This window comes from Phaseolus vulgaris, chromosome 10 (assembly GCF_000499845.2).
Source record: "Phaseolus vulgaris cultivar G19833 chromosome 10, P. vulgaris v2.0, whole genome shotgun sequence".
NCBI classification, from domain to species: domain Eukaryota; kingdom Viridiplantae; phylum Streptophyta; class Magnoliopsida; order Fabales; family Fabaceae; genus Phaseolus; species Phaseolus vulgaris.
The window spans coordinates 2,714,452-2,729,524 of NC_023750.2; the positions used below are offsets into that span (position 1 = coordinate 2,714,452).

The 15,073-nt window shown below is 35.5% G+C and overlaps 2 protein-coding genes across 4 annotated transcripts; both read left to right on the forward strand.

The window, feature by feature from the left end:
* The first annotated feature begins 2,774 nt into the window (after window positions 1–2,774).
* Window positions 2,775–7,239, forward strand: LOC137818539 (myosin-binding protein 7-like). The gene is made up of 3 exons (XM_068622027.1): window positions 2,775–4,069; window positions 4,396–5,804; window positions 6,918–7,239. The coding sequence occupies exons 1-3, from the start codon at window positions 3,427–3,429 to the stop codon at window positions 6,975–6,977; spliced, it is 2,112 nt and encodes a 703-aa protein (XP_068478128.1). The 5' UTR covers window positions 2,775–3,426; the 3' UTR covers window positions 6,978–7,239.
* A 4,622-nt stretch (window positions 7,240–11,861) lies between these two features.
* Window positions 11,862–13,703, forward strand: LOC137818478 (trihelix transcription factor ENAP2). 3 transcript variants are annotated; one of them, XR_011082078.1, is made up of 3 exons: window positions 11,862–13,010; window positions 13,161–13,217; window positions 13,503–13,703. XR_011082078.1 is itself a non-coding variant. In XM_068621931.1 (2 exons), exon 1 carries the CDS (start codon window positions 12,221–12,223, stop codon window positions 13,001–13,003), a length of 783 nt encoding a protein of 260 aa, XP_068478032.1. In that variant the 5' UTR covers window positions 12,021–12,220; the 3' UTR covers window positions 13,004–13,010; window positions 13,503–13,703. The 3 variants fall into 3 exon arrangements, 1 of the variants encoding a protein (XP_068478032.1); XR_011082077.1 differs by having other exon boundaries at window positions 11,937–13,010; window positions 13,161–13,349; XM_068621931.1 differs by lacking the exon at window positions 13,161–13,217 and having other exon boundaries at window positions 12,021–13,010.
* The last annotated feature ends 1,370 nt before the right edge of the window (window positions 13,704–15,073 follow it).

The following is a 15,073-nucleotide window of genomic DNA, read 5'->3' on the forward strand; positions in this document are numbered from 1 at the left end:
TGCAAAACAAACATTCCCCGGTGGGCTCGATAAGGACAACCAACTCACATAAGTGTTGGGACGAGTACTATAATGAAACAAAAATGACTATGGTGTGGGAATAAGCTTGAAAATGTCACAAAGAACTCGGAACGCCTGAAGGGTCGCCACGAGTTGGGGTGTAGTTGGGTAGGAGCAACATTGAGGATTCGAAGGACCCCCATGGTAAAATCATCAAAAGGTAGGGTCATATGGAAGTCTGAAAAGAAGGTATTATAAACAAAAAAGAAGTCTTGGGGTGCGTTTTCTCGACCGTGACAGACCTAGTCAATGTGACCACATATATGAGTCATCACTGCATCCGAAGGATAATCGGGTTTTATGAAGGAATTCTTGGATAAAAAATTATCTAAACTATTGGAATCCCTGAAGCTAGTAGGGATTTTTAAAACAGAAGAGTCGACCTTCTTATAACTCAGACCCTCGGACGACCGATCAATTGAGTTGTCTGAACCACTCACTTCCCTTGCACTGCCAGATGCAGTGCGAGTGATAAAAGACTCAACATTAACAACACTATCATAGGGATCGGAAGAAGAAGAAGACATTACTAACCTGAGTAAAGTACGAAGAGTGAAAGAAAGATTGGAAGGGTCAGCACTCGGAGCACTCAGTAAATCCTTTTGAAAGCAAAGCGTAAACCCTACTCTATTCAAATGCACTGATATTTATAGGAAACTATGGAGGAGAGAAGTAAGTGTGTCCTTCATTCAAAACCGTTAGATTCATATCCATCCATTGGTTAACATTACTCGACATGTGAAATTACACTGCATCTCAAGCGTCCAAGATATCTAATTGTACAATGCCCATTCAAGCAACAACTCTTTCTTAAAAAGCAAATGTCACATCCCTGCCAAACATTTAATGCACCTCATCATCACATCCCACCTCGAGAACTGTAATGGTTATATTTGGTTCTTCAGAAATTAATTTCTTTGAGCCTAGGGGGCAAGTGTACTGGTCAGTACCGGACGGACCAGTCTCAATCATATGACCGATCGGCTAAGTAAAATGATATAAACATGGTAAGTAACAACGGTTACGATGGCGTTGAATGAGTCAACCCACACTCCAGAAATACGGAAAATATCTCTAACATAATAGATAAAATCGATTAAACTGAAAGATACACCCCGTATATTAAGGAACCGCTATACACATCAGTTAACAACTGATATTCGACCTATAAGGGTCGATGCCCATAAACCAAGCACTATAAATAGAGCCTTCTGGGAAGAAGCAAGGTATGCTTTTGGCATTCTATAAAAATACACCTAAATCAAAGCACTGACTTGGTTCAAGTATGATTCTGGCCAGCTGTCGCTTCATTTGATCATTCAATTCTTAGAGGATTCGTATCTCCTCCTCGTTTTTCTAGTGCATGATTCACATCTCCTCCTTGTTCTTCTAGTGCATGATTCACATCTTGTCCTTGTTCTTCTGGTGCATCTCCGCCATCTCTCTGTAAGGTCTGGAACATAGCCATTTGCTCGGCCTCCGTCATTCTCTCTCTTGTCATCTGCCTACTTGAGACCATCTGCTTTTCAATACTATTTCGGCCCCTCAGTGGGTGCCAATTGTACTTGTATAGGGCCTAGATAATACCTGCTATCGGCTTGAACAATTTCCTCTTGTTCCTTGGTCGCTTCTCCTTCTCCTTCTTTCTCTTATTCGCTTTCGGGTACTCAGTTGGGAGTAAACCTACAAAAGGTTATCCGACGATCAAGTAAGTGCTCTATATAAAAGTGAATAATATATTGATAAAATCATCCCTTACTCTTGTGTGACAATACTTATTTATAGTGCTTATAATATGCTATTTCATTTATGGGTCGTACTTAATGCATATTTTTTCTAAACACAACATTACTTGATTTACCACATGTTACCGAATTTATAGCATATTATATGATTTATCATCTATCTCTTTATTTTATCTTAATGTATTAAATCTATCCGATTGATCTACTTCTGATACCGAGTGACTTGATCCACTCGACTCCGACCGATACATATATTATTATAACTTTTAAATAATAAAATATTTATTTTCATTCAACTTAATTTTTCTCCTTTAAATTTATAAAATAGATCTCGATATTCTCTCTACCAAAAAAACATTCATAATAAAAAAAAATCACTTTGTAAAGAAAATATAAAGATTCATTTGTTTGTATTCTCTTTTTAACTTCTCATCCTTATACAGTAAAATCCTATGCTTTCACTTATATAAAACTCCTAAAGAAAGTCCTATCAATTATTTTATTATAAGCATTTTTACCGACATTTTCATATAATCACGTAACTGTAATAAACACTAACTATTAACAAATTCGAAAATAAAAATATTATTTCAAAATCGAAAGTTGTTATATAAAAACTGCACCAATAATGATTATATTTTATATATCTATATGAAAAAAATATTATTATTATGCACAACAAATAACAAAAATAAACTATAAATTAATTAATAAAAAAAGCATAACGTGTGGTCAAGCGAGATTAAATAAAAAAAATCTAAATAATACATTATAGAGTTAATGAAGAGATTTTAAAAGAGCATGTAATAACGTTGTTGACGTAACTGTTTGTATAAAACTATTTTAAAGATACTTTAATAACTATGAATACAATGATTGTGTTAAAATGAATATAAAACAAAAAGCCAAACCAAAAACGTGGGCTAAGGCTAAGCAAATAACAACAATAAAAAAAAACACCCACGTGGCAAGTTCTGGAGTGTCACAAACGGCGTCGTTTCTTTCCTGTGGGGCCTTCTACCTTTCCTTGGTAGTTCTTTTCTGTCCCACCAACAATGAAGAAATCGGATGCAACTTCGTTGGTTGCAATAATAAACTATTTTTCAAAGAAGATTTAAGACTTGCCAATCTCATAATTCTTCTATTAATCATCGTCACCATTATCCTTGATTCCGCTCTGTGTTTTCTTTTCATTTTTTTATTGTTATTTCAATATTTCCCTTTTAAATCCTATCCCTGAAGAAAGTACCACTTTTTATCCCTTGTTATACTTTCTTTGGTTACCGAAGGCACCAACCAACCCTCTATGCATTTTTCACAAAATTTAGGAAGAAAAATAACCAAAGGGTTGAACTGCAATTGTGGTTTGGATTATTGATTGCTCCAAACCATGATCTTGAGTTTCTTGTGTGCTTTTGCTTTTTTCTTCAAGTTGTTCTACCACCTGCTTTGATCCGACCCCTTTGATCCACACACCTTTATTGTCTCATGGATGCTTTAAATCTAGAATTTTGGGATAAGGGTCGGTGAAAATTTTGGATTTTGCTTGGTGGGTTTTGTGTGTTATGTGTTGTTTTTCTTTTGTTACATGTAATGGTCTTTCTGGGCACTTTAGAGGAAGATGGCTTCGCAGGAGACTCACTCTTGGACGTTGGGAGGACTTATTGGTGCTTTTATTGACCTTGTTCTAGCTTATTTCTTGTTGTGTGCTTCGGCTTTTGCTTTCTGTGTCTCCGAATGGTTTAGAATTTTTGGTCTTTCTTTGCCTTGTCCCTGCAAAGGGAGTTTTGGGTATAGGGATAGCCGTTTCTGTGTGCATAAACTGCTGCTTGAATGGCCTTCAAGGAAGATATGTTCCATTCAAGTTATGGCGATTAAAAGGTTCCCTTTTGATTTGGTTTGGATTCACGGTCATTCATTCAGTGCCAACGATAAAGTGGTTGCTGAGAGAATACATGATCATAGGGTTGTTGAGTTGGAAGATGAGGCATCTTGCAGTTCATGTTCCAGTCCGCATTTTTCTCCCTTTGTTGATAGGGAAAATGTGTATAATGCTAAGGGGAAGAAGGCCATGAGTACGAAACGTAGGTCTGGAATCCGTCGCCGGAGAAGGGGTAGTTCTGATCCTGGGAAAGTCTCTTCAGCTGTTCCATTAGATAATCTGCAATCTGATGTTGTCCTCACTCCTTTGTTGCCTTTTGATGGTAGAGGTAAAACCAATGCAACCACGAGTCCTACTTCAGGGAAAGGAGTTAGTGTAGTTGGTAAGTCTGAAGTTTCTGGCATAGCTTTTGTGCATTTGATGCTTTAAGATAAATTAACATGTTAGTGTGAATTTGTAGTCTCTAATATATGTTATAATACCTTCCATATTTTAACATATTAATGATTCTTGCAAACTATCAAGGTCATCGTCTTGTGCTTATGATGACGAATGCTTGTCCTAGGATTGGGTTTGGTAACAAGTTGATTCTTATATTCTTGTTGAAGACCTGTTTATTACACACACACATATATATATATTTCTATGATTCTATACATACTTGATGTTGGTTTTTGACTTGTTCTGATTTGTCATCCTTCTATTTAGATGGCGAAGATGATCAAACATGCCATGATTTGGATGAAAAGACCTGTCATAGTTATGAATTTAATGGATCGATGGTTGATAGTCCAGGACAGGACAAACGTTTATTGTCATTGGAACACTACATGGATAATGTGTGTGACAACGTCCAGATTGATCGTAATGAAGAGGACCGTTTCAAGATGTTAGAAATGGCACTTGAAGAAGAGAAAGCGGCCTACACTGCTCTTTACCTTGAGTTAGACAAGGAGAGAGCTTCAGCTGCTACTGCTGCTGATGAAACCATGGCTATGATTCTGCGCCTGCAGGAGGAGAAGGCATCACTGGAAATGGAGATGAGGCAATACCAGAGGATGATAGAAGAAAGAGTTGCTTATGATGAAGAAGAGATGGATATTCTGCAAGAGATCCTTATAAGAAGGGAAAGAGAGAATCACTTTTTGGAAGAGGAACTTGAATCTTATAGGCAGATGGATTCAAAAGGAAGTGATCAATTGTATGGTAAGGCAATGGTGCAACATGATCAATGTGGACAAAGGCCTCCAATTTCAGTTGAAACATATGAAGATCAAAGCTGTAAGGCAATGGTGCCACATGATCAACGTGTACAAAGGCCTCCAATTTCAGTTGAAACATATGAAGATCAAAGCTGCATATCATACGGTAAGGCAATGGTGCAACATGATCTATGTGGACAAAAGACTCCAATTTCAGTTGAAACATATGAAGATCGAAGCACCATATCATTTTTTAAGAAAGATGAAATAACAGATATTTCCTCAAGTTATATGGTTTCACAGACTTGCACCAATTCAGAAGATGGAGAAGAACCGGACAAAAGCATAGAAAAAAAGGCTCAAATGCATGACAAACTGCGCAGGTTTTTTTATGATACTGATCTGGATGTTCTTGATATCCATGTCATTGAAGACAACGTAGAACAAAGGGAAGAGGAAAATGAAAAGTTAAGTTCCTCCTCATTGTGTAGTGTTACAAGTGAAATCACAACTAGGTATCTTGAATTTGGAAGTCGAAAAGTACGGAGCAATAATGCATTACGTAATTGTCGAAGGATAAATAAGATAGAAAATGGTAATAGTGTTGATGGCCCCTCCAGTCAGTTACTCATGTTGTCAAACTCAAGATCCAATACTTTGCCTTTTGATTATGGAAGTGATTCTTCAAGTGCATTTGAAAATGAGAAATTAAGGATTGGCAATGAGATTGAAATTCTCGGAGAAAGGTTGAGGAAGGTCAAATATGGGAAGCAAAAATTGTCTTCCTTCCAAGAAAATGGAGAAAGTTTAAAAGGGCGGTTGAAGCTTTTGGAGGATATAGCAAACAATCTCCAAAAGATTAAAAATATGAGAAATCCTGTGCGTGGGGCTTCCTTGCCCCCGTCCTCATCTAAGGTATAACTTATATGGTTGTTGTGTTCATCATTCTTTCTTTCTAGCTTATAATGGTTCATTATGCTTCTTTGTTATGAGACAAATGATAAAGATTTGCTTGAATTTAACATGACTCTGCAAATACAAATTCAATATATGAACATAACAATGTAGTGGACTATCATTGGTTAAGGTAGTTCTGATCTTGATTGTAGAGCTTTTTAATTTCAAGCTCAGATTCTCATATTTGATGATAAAGGGAATGGTTGTACAGTATATTTGGGTCAGGCTTGGTAAGTTAGACAATTTTATCTAACAATAGTTCTGGTGATCAAAAGAACTTTGGTTTTACTTCATGTATTGTTAATCTTGTGTTAAATTTGTCTTAATGTAATTTAAGCAGATTTCTTGCTTAGTCATTTAGTTGAATTGTATCTCTTACCAAGCACCTTTCTTCCAGTTCTCTCCTTAATCATTCACTCCCGGACACCGAAAAGCATAGTCATGAAGGTCTAACTCAAAAGCTGTTGTTACTCCACATTAAGGAAATTTTGTTTGCAATGATATTTTCTTGTATTTCAATTCATATCCAAAATAGATTTTGGTTGGAGATAATCTATAAAGATTGATTCTTTGATTTGTTTTACATCCTAATTCAATACTGATACTGTTAGATACTTCATCGATGTACATAAAAGTTATGAAAATCCAAAACAGCCATGTGAGACATACAAGCATGTATGATGCAGATACACAAAGCATTGTCCATTGATAAATAAAAAATGGAAACTGTCCTCTTTTGGATGATTTCAAAAACAGAATCAAAATTGATAATGCTAGTTCTGTTAGCAGACAATAGGTAGTAAATTATGATGATTTATAATTTTTTTGTTTTCAATAATGTCCAAGAAGTATGTTCTAAATTTGGATTTGCATAATTACACACCTTTTTATACATATCTAAGTAAGTATCTAACTCCTTATATTTTAAGAATAATCCTGTCATTGTATAGGATTCAAAGTATCTTGTACATTCTTGCATTTGTCATTGATGTTTTGTGACTGTTCATAATGAAACCACTAGATATGTTATGTTGCTTGATGACCAATGCTGATTATACCCCTTCATTTTAGGTGAGCTTAAGGAAAAGACGCAGCCAAAGTGTGAATTTGGAGAAAGGTGAAAGCAGCTAAGTCATGAATGTGCCTTGAACTTGTTAACAAAACCACCTCTGGTAGCTACTAGAATTTAGTACTATTTCTTTTACCTTATCATAGTTCTTTTAGTTATGTAAATAAACCTTTTCATAGTCCTCTAGGCTAAATAATGTAGTTAAAATAAAAGTACAATTCTTTCGAAAATTTCGCTCTCTGTGTAGTGTTATTTTGCCTTGTGAAGAAACTTGGCTCAAGTGTAGGGATGAGAACTGTATATATCATTTTCTTGCTTTGTTCTTGTGCTTGAGGTGTTCTTCTTGTCTATAGAGGATATAGGGCAGCTTATGAATGAATTATTGCTTTCATTTCTTTTTGCAGTAATAATGATTATGTGCTTGTTTGGTGGGATTTTGCTTTTTAGAAAAAGTGATCTTATGAGTATTTAAATGAAAGACCATTGGTATAAAAACTTTGGAGATTTTAGGTTTCTTTCTGCAAATGGTGTAATACCATTTAATATTTTCTGAAATGGGCAAAAAAATTTATTCTGAAATTGGGCAAGTCTTACTTATTATCATGGACAATTTCAGTTTACTGTTAAACTGAAGTTGTATTTTTGATGCACAACTTCAGTTATATCAAATTTTGCTGAAATTGAACTCTATATGTCCCTCACTCTATATTCTCACTTCTATTATATTCTATAAATTCTATGATAAAATTTATGTATCTAAAGCATTTAGAAACTTTTAGTTGGTGCTTTTTGAAATCTTTTTCCTTCATGGACTATTTTGCATAGAAACTTCTATACGTTTTTTTCTTTTTCGGGAAGAAAGAGTTTTTATTTTTCTAAACCACTTCTTTTATTTTTATAATTCTTCTTTCAAATCATTTTTCTTTATTGCCAAATTAGTCTTAATAATGTGAAAAGTGAGAAATTTACATAGTTGGACTCTCTGACGTAACATGTGGACATAAAGTGTTAAGTTCAAGTTGAGACAAACAGTTAAGACAATATGTCTAGACGTTTTATTTATTATGTCTTTAGACAGTGTCATAAGATGAATGAGACACTTCACATTTCCTGATGCTAGACAGTCTCTTATGTATATTTTTATGTTTTGATGAAAACAAAAATTGTGTTAATATTGAAATATCTAAATAGTGATTTTATAGCTTCAGTGAGTGTTTATAGTATGATAAACAATTTATTAGACACTCTAAACATTCTAAACATTTGTAGCACATAGTTATTAGACGATTTAATGAACAAGTTGAATGTGTAACAATTTTTATTTAGAGAGTTGAACAAATTTTTTTTAATATACATATCTACTATATTCTATACTAAAAAAATGTTAAAATTTAAAATTATGAGATTATTCTGTTCATCCTTGTTTTTTTACATCTCTAAGGTTTATCTTTTCTTTGATCAAATTAACGTTTGTAATTATTTTTTATCATGTTTATCTTTCTAAACATAAATATTTTGAACAACTGAAAATCTTTAATGTTTTGTTTTAATATCGTGAAAATTCTGGAAAGAGAAAATTATTAGTTTAAGTTTTGATTTATTTTTTACTAATCCATATTGTGATTACTTTCAAATTAATTTTGTTAGGTTCAAAGAAAAACAAATTGATCTAAGTTTTTTTAGGATCTCATACCAGAAAGATGAAGATAGAAGGTAATGCAAGATTCAAAGTTAACTAATTCGATGATCAATTTCAAATTAAAAGAGATATATAAAAAAATTGAAGGGACAAAATAAAAGTAAGACAAGTCGAGCAATAAAAGTCATATTAGTAATCTTGTTGAAAATATATAAGAGTTGTAGTGAATGTCTAATTTAGTTATTAGAGCATCTAGGCTATTGTGTTGAGTGTTGAACTATTGTAATTCTTCATGTTGTGAAGTTATACACTGAACTTTCTTTGTGCTCTCTTTGAGAATGTATTATTGCTTGTTTGGAGAGTTTTTAATCTCAGGGGAAGGTTAAGAAGTTGTAACCTCGAGAGATGCTAATACTAAATGTAAACTTGGAGAGGTGAAAATACTTGTTGAACCTGAATATATGTGAAAATATTTGAAGATGTGAGAATACTTGTTATAACAAGTTGGTTAGTAGAAGCTCTTAAGCAGTTGCTTAAGAAGACTAGACATAGTCAAGGTTTAGGTGAACTAAGATAAATCTTTTGTGTTGATATCTCTTTACTTCTGTTGCTGTCTTAATTCTCACTATTTGACGACTCACCAGACGATTTTACTAAACAATCGGTTAGACCATCTTCTTATACTTTTATGTTAGACGATCCATTAGATGGTATAACTAGACAATCTAATTATTTGTTGCGAAAATAGTATAAAGGCTTCATTCAACCTCCCATTTTAGAGCAAATTGCACCAACAATAACAACTCTTAGTGGTGCCATATGCAATCACGATTGTGACATTCTCTAGTAGAGCATATCAATTGCAATCTTTTCAAAAGCATTTTGTCTTTTGAGAGAGAGACCTTGATTGAAGAAAACATATCTTCTCGCCTTCTTACTTGAGACTCGTGATTAATTCCTTGGCATAAGAAGATAATCTAGCTCTTTGTTTGAGTTTCCTTCAATTTTGCTATGCTCAATGTTTTTTGAGGTGAATTTGTCATTGTAATTGCTTTATTTTGTGATAAGGGTACATATATAAATAAGGTTTCTAAGTGTAATAGGGTGTTATAAGAGACTAAATAAAGTCTTATAAGGTTCAAAACTTGTGTTCTTAGATTGTTTTTCTTTCTTATTCGATAAGTGACTAGATAGGCATAATGAATTAACTTGAATAATGTAGTTGATTAAATTAAATGTAACTTTTATATATAAATTATATTTTTAATTACCTTTTTGGTCCCTACATTTATGGTCAATATTCAATTTATTACAGTGATTTTAAAAACAATGAATTTGGTCCCAAGTTATTTTAAAAGGTATATAATTTGGTCCATTCTCTTATATTAACATGAACAACTTAAGTGGTAATGAGAAGACACGTATTATGGCATGTTTATAATTAATTATTAATTATATTTATTTTTAACTTTTGAATATTATCTTTCCATCTGCACAAACCCTAATCCCAAATTCATTAGTGAAATCACGATTCATGTAGGTTCAATTTCTCACAATTCTTATCTTTTGGTTTGTCAATCAATACGATGTTGATGTCGAATGCCCATTTATTGTTGTCGTTTTGGGCTTTGGAGATGAATTTGAAGAAGAGGTTGGCAAAGGAGTGTGCATCTGCGGAGCAAATGTGGGTGGCGAGGAAAAGGGTGTAACAGAGAGAGTTACAGAATTTGGGGGAGTGAGGGTTTAGGGACACAAAATTGGAGGAAAGGTTTTGGGAGAGCAGACAATGGACTAGCTTCACCAGATTTGGAAGCTTTTACTGGTTTTTTTCTTCCTCTATCGTTTTGCTTCTTCACCAACAAAGCTTTAGAGACCCTTCATTTTTTGAAAAGATTGAAACATCAATCTCCTAACTCAACCACACTCTCTTAAGCAACAATATCAAATGTGGGATTGCAAATCTCTGATTCAATTTCTTTTTTTTACATCAATTCTCCCCACCCCTGTCATTTTTTTAGTGGGTGGATCCTTATGTCCAGTTTTTTTTCCAGATTCATCAATTAACTAGATTTCACCTTTTTTCTTCTATTCAACACAACTACAAAGAAACTTGAGATGCAATTTTGATTGATTGAGATATAAAACTCTTTTTTTCTTTTTGTGGTTTGGTTTACGTTATGCATATATTTAATTCAATTAAAGAGTTTTGTTCTTGTCGGTTGACTCGAACGACAGTCTTTGACCATTCTATCTCCGCCTGAGAATCGTGCTTCCTTGATCGAAGAATCTCTCACCTGCAAAGACAAAAGGCGCCTTGATGGCCGTTTGCACTCCGATCCTCAAGTCAGTATAAGGGCAAAGAAACACTAAGTGTATAAAGTAGTTTCAGTCTTAAAAACCGTGTACCTTGCTAGGGTTCTTAACACCCTTTATATAGATTGAAACTAGGGTTTACCTTTGTTCCCTTACCCATGTCTAGGGTTCCTTGGAGAATGTCCCTGCGTCGCTATTACATAATCTTAGCGTAATCTGACACATGGAACTTCCCTTAACTGGAGTGCAACGACTAACATAATGGCCGCCTGGGTACCAACTTGTGCACCAAGTCTCTGGGGCCATCTGTTATGCGGGTGCCCTAAGTATTCACGTGTCATGCATGCAGCTTCCTTCGGAAACCCTAACCCCAATAGGCCTTAACGCCTCCAATGACTGTTTACTCGTGTCGCGCTTGAATGCGCTATACACACCACTTGCATGGATCCCTCGTGACTTAGGTTTTCCTCATATATGATGTTTTCAACTGATAACTGTGTAATTCTAGGACCCACCTTTCGTGGCCCAATATAACTATTCAGACCCTTGACGTCCGATCTCTCCCTCTTCTGGCGAGGTCTGATGTCGATCTCCAACGTCGAGGTCTATGGTACCAATGTCCAAAGACTGACCAACACCCTGATATGTGTATCTGGGGCCCACCTTACATGACCCATCTTTACTATCAGGCACCGGTGTGCGATGTCTGAGATCAGTCACTGGAATCGATGACCGAAGACTGTTCGATACAAGTTTAATAAAAAATAAAATTAAGAATTTATTCTTTTCATTCATAATTTTATAAAATCAATTCACATATCTTAAAATAACCCTATAACTATAATACTTCTTCATACACATATAAATCTCATTCTTTTGTATGCATAAAGTTGAACAGTGTCAGGTTTTCAAAACATAAATCTAAACCCAGACGTTTCTATTAGATAGAATCCAATGTTGTTCAACAAATAACCTATTCACCAATATAAATCCCATCCATTTGAAGCCTCTCCTACTCATGCAAGGAAACAATCTTCTATAAAAATACTTGCTTTGTACTTGTGTTGTCAAATTTTGATTAGTAGTAGGATAGTGTGTTGTAACCAAATCTCTCTCTAAGAAGTAAAGAAAATTAGAAAATGAAGCATAAATGTAAAGAGGATGTTTTAGCACAGGAGGAGCATATGATGGTATGAGAATCCATCATCACCACCCTTGCCACCAAATGTCAACCAAACCCACCAAAACCTTTGCTTACAACCACCACTCCAATTTCTCATAACCACTTCCAATTTCTCATAACAAACTTATAAACCCAAAACACGCACCACACGCCACACACTCACTCTCATCATGGCCACCCAAAACGACGCCGCTTCGCCCACCAAGAAGCCCCAACCCATCCCCTGGACCCACCAAGAAACTGTCCACCTCATCCGCGCCTACCAGGAGAAGTGGTACGCGCTCAAGCGCGGGCCCCTCCGCCACAACCAGTGGGAGGAGGTCGCCGTCGTCGTCGCCGCGCGCTGCGGCTACGACCTCGCCTACCCCGCCAAGTCCGCCCTCCAGTGCCGCCACAAGATGGAGAAGCTCCGCCAGCGCCACCGCGCCGAGAAGAAACACGTCGCCGCCACGCTGCGCCCCGCCGCCTGGCAGTACAACGCTCTCATGGAGGACCTCGAACGCGGCCCCCTCCCCATCTCCGCCCTCGCCCCTTTCCAAAACGACACCGATTCGGACCCCGACGAGGACGCCAATTATCAGAACGATAATGATGGCGATGCGAGCTTTGTCAAGTCGAAGAGTATTAGCTGTATTCTCAGCGAGAGGCCCGTGAGAATGAGAAGCGGTGAAAGAGGGTTTTTGAGGGAGCGTGTTGAAGAAGAACGAGGCGAGGACGACGATGACGATCGCGACGACGTTTTGGCGCTTCCGGCGGAGATTAGGGCTTTCGCTGAGAGGTTTATTGGAATGGAGAGTTTGAAGATGGAGATGATGAAGGAAACTGAGAGGTGTAGGTTGGAGATGGAGAAGAAGCGGATCCAGATGATTCTGGACTCGCAGCGGAGGATCGTTGATTCCATTGGGAGAGCGTTTGGGTCTAACAAGAGGATCAAGATCACTCAACAAATCTGAAAAAAAGGTTTCATTTCATTTCATTTTCCAATTTTAATTCTATGTTTGGATATTCATTACTTCACACACTGTTTTTGCTTACTCCTTGTAGTTAGGGTTAAACATGCTTTTAGGGAAAATGTTCACTTTTGGTCATTTGTTTATGGAAATGTGTCAGGTGTAGTTCCTATGACCAAGTGAGATGGAAGAAGAGATCAAGAGATGGGTTTAACAGGCATGCACTCTGAATTAAAAAACTTATATTGTTAATGAATCAGTGATCATTCTTCACATGATGATGTTTAAGGGTTGCAATGTTAAAAGTGAGCAAACTTACAATCCATGGCAGTTTGGGATTCCTTGACATGTAAAGGACCTTTACTCTGTTCGTATATGTATTATTTATTATTCATTCTTAGAAACATGTTTAACCTTTTTGATTATATTTTCTTGTCTATTGTTTTTGTTCACCTGGTTTATGGATTCATGGTTACAACTAACATGGTTGATCTGCCTGCAGATTGTGAAATATAATGATCGAGATAAGCTCTGATTGGTTTCTACCATGGAAGAGTCTGCAAAACTAGTTGCATAGCATGCTGCTAGATGTTTATTCTATTTATTGTTGCATTTAGAGTCTGTACTATTCACCTCAATGAGGAGGGTAAGTTAATTTTTTACATTAGTTGATTATAATGCAAGCGATGCCTTTACAATAATTGCTTCATTTTTATTGCGTCCTATGAAAAAGTTGTTTACTTATTATAGCTGCTTATCCATGCTAACTGGGAAAGTATTGTGATAGGTCAGAATAAAGAACTTATGTTTTTTCTTCCATTTCTGACCCAGTTTCTATTCCCCTTGTTACATACTGATCTGCTTAATGTGCTCGTTGGTTGTGTTTGTTTTATATTATAACTTTGTTGTGAAAAAGTCAATTCGGATGAATGTTAAACTAGAAACAAACATACCAGAAAACTATCACTTTAAAGGAAGAGTCACAAACATTTTTATCTTCTCTGTCAAATAGTGCATGTTTTTATTTCTCCACAATTGTCCCAATAGAGGTCAATATGTCTGTCTGGAACCAATTCATGACAAAAGTACACAAGTCATTGCTGGAGTGATTTATATCTCTTAACAATTATTTTAATGGAAGTCAAGATTATTAGCAGTTGATTTTATCTGGTACATTTATATGCATCTTGTGCTTATTATGCTGGAAAGGGTTATTTTAGAGCCAAATATTATGCTTGATGGCTTCTGCCCCAGTTTCTTGAGACTAGGGTGTAATGATTCTTTTACTGGTTCAAGGCCGCATTATGATTCTGTTTCTGGTTCAACCCTCCAATAACCAACATATTTTCTTTTCTACCGTAATGGCTACTGCTTTCACTTCTATAAGAACCCCAGGGAAAGGTAGTTATTATGCATTTCTCTATATATCCACATGATGAAAATTTCCTCGCTAAGATTTTTTCAGTATCACACATGCATAGCGCTGTTACAAAACCAAATCTTAGCATAGCGCTGTTACAAAACCAAATCTTATTCCACACGCTAAGAGAAGATTTTGAAATCTTGAAAATCATTTTTGATAATTTTTCTTGCTTAGTTAATACAAAGGAGCATTAAACAACCTTTATATAACCTCAATCAAGTGATCAAAACGGTTAAAAAGCAATTGAAATTATTTAAAACAGTTTAAAACACATAACATAATTCTATTATGAAAACCAGTTTTTTTTCTTCAAAACAATAGATTGAAATAAATTTCTGTTATGGTTTCATGAAAACAACCAGTTCATTTATCGAAATAATCGGTTAATTTTGTTTGACAGCAAAGACAAAACAAAGCTAAGCTTTTCCAAACAATTTTAAAAATCCATATTTTAAAAAAGATTAAGATTCAAATGAACTTGGATCATTTTAAGGAGTGAATTAACAAGTTTTAAACAACTAAACAATACACACACCCAATAGCAAGGTCTTCAAATTGTCCATATGCATTTGGAGACATCAAAGCATCTTGTTCAACAATCTCCCCCTATTTGATGAAGACAAATTCCTGGTTTGTTTGTGTTGTAGTTT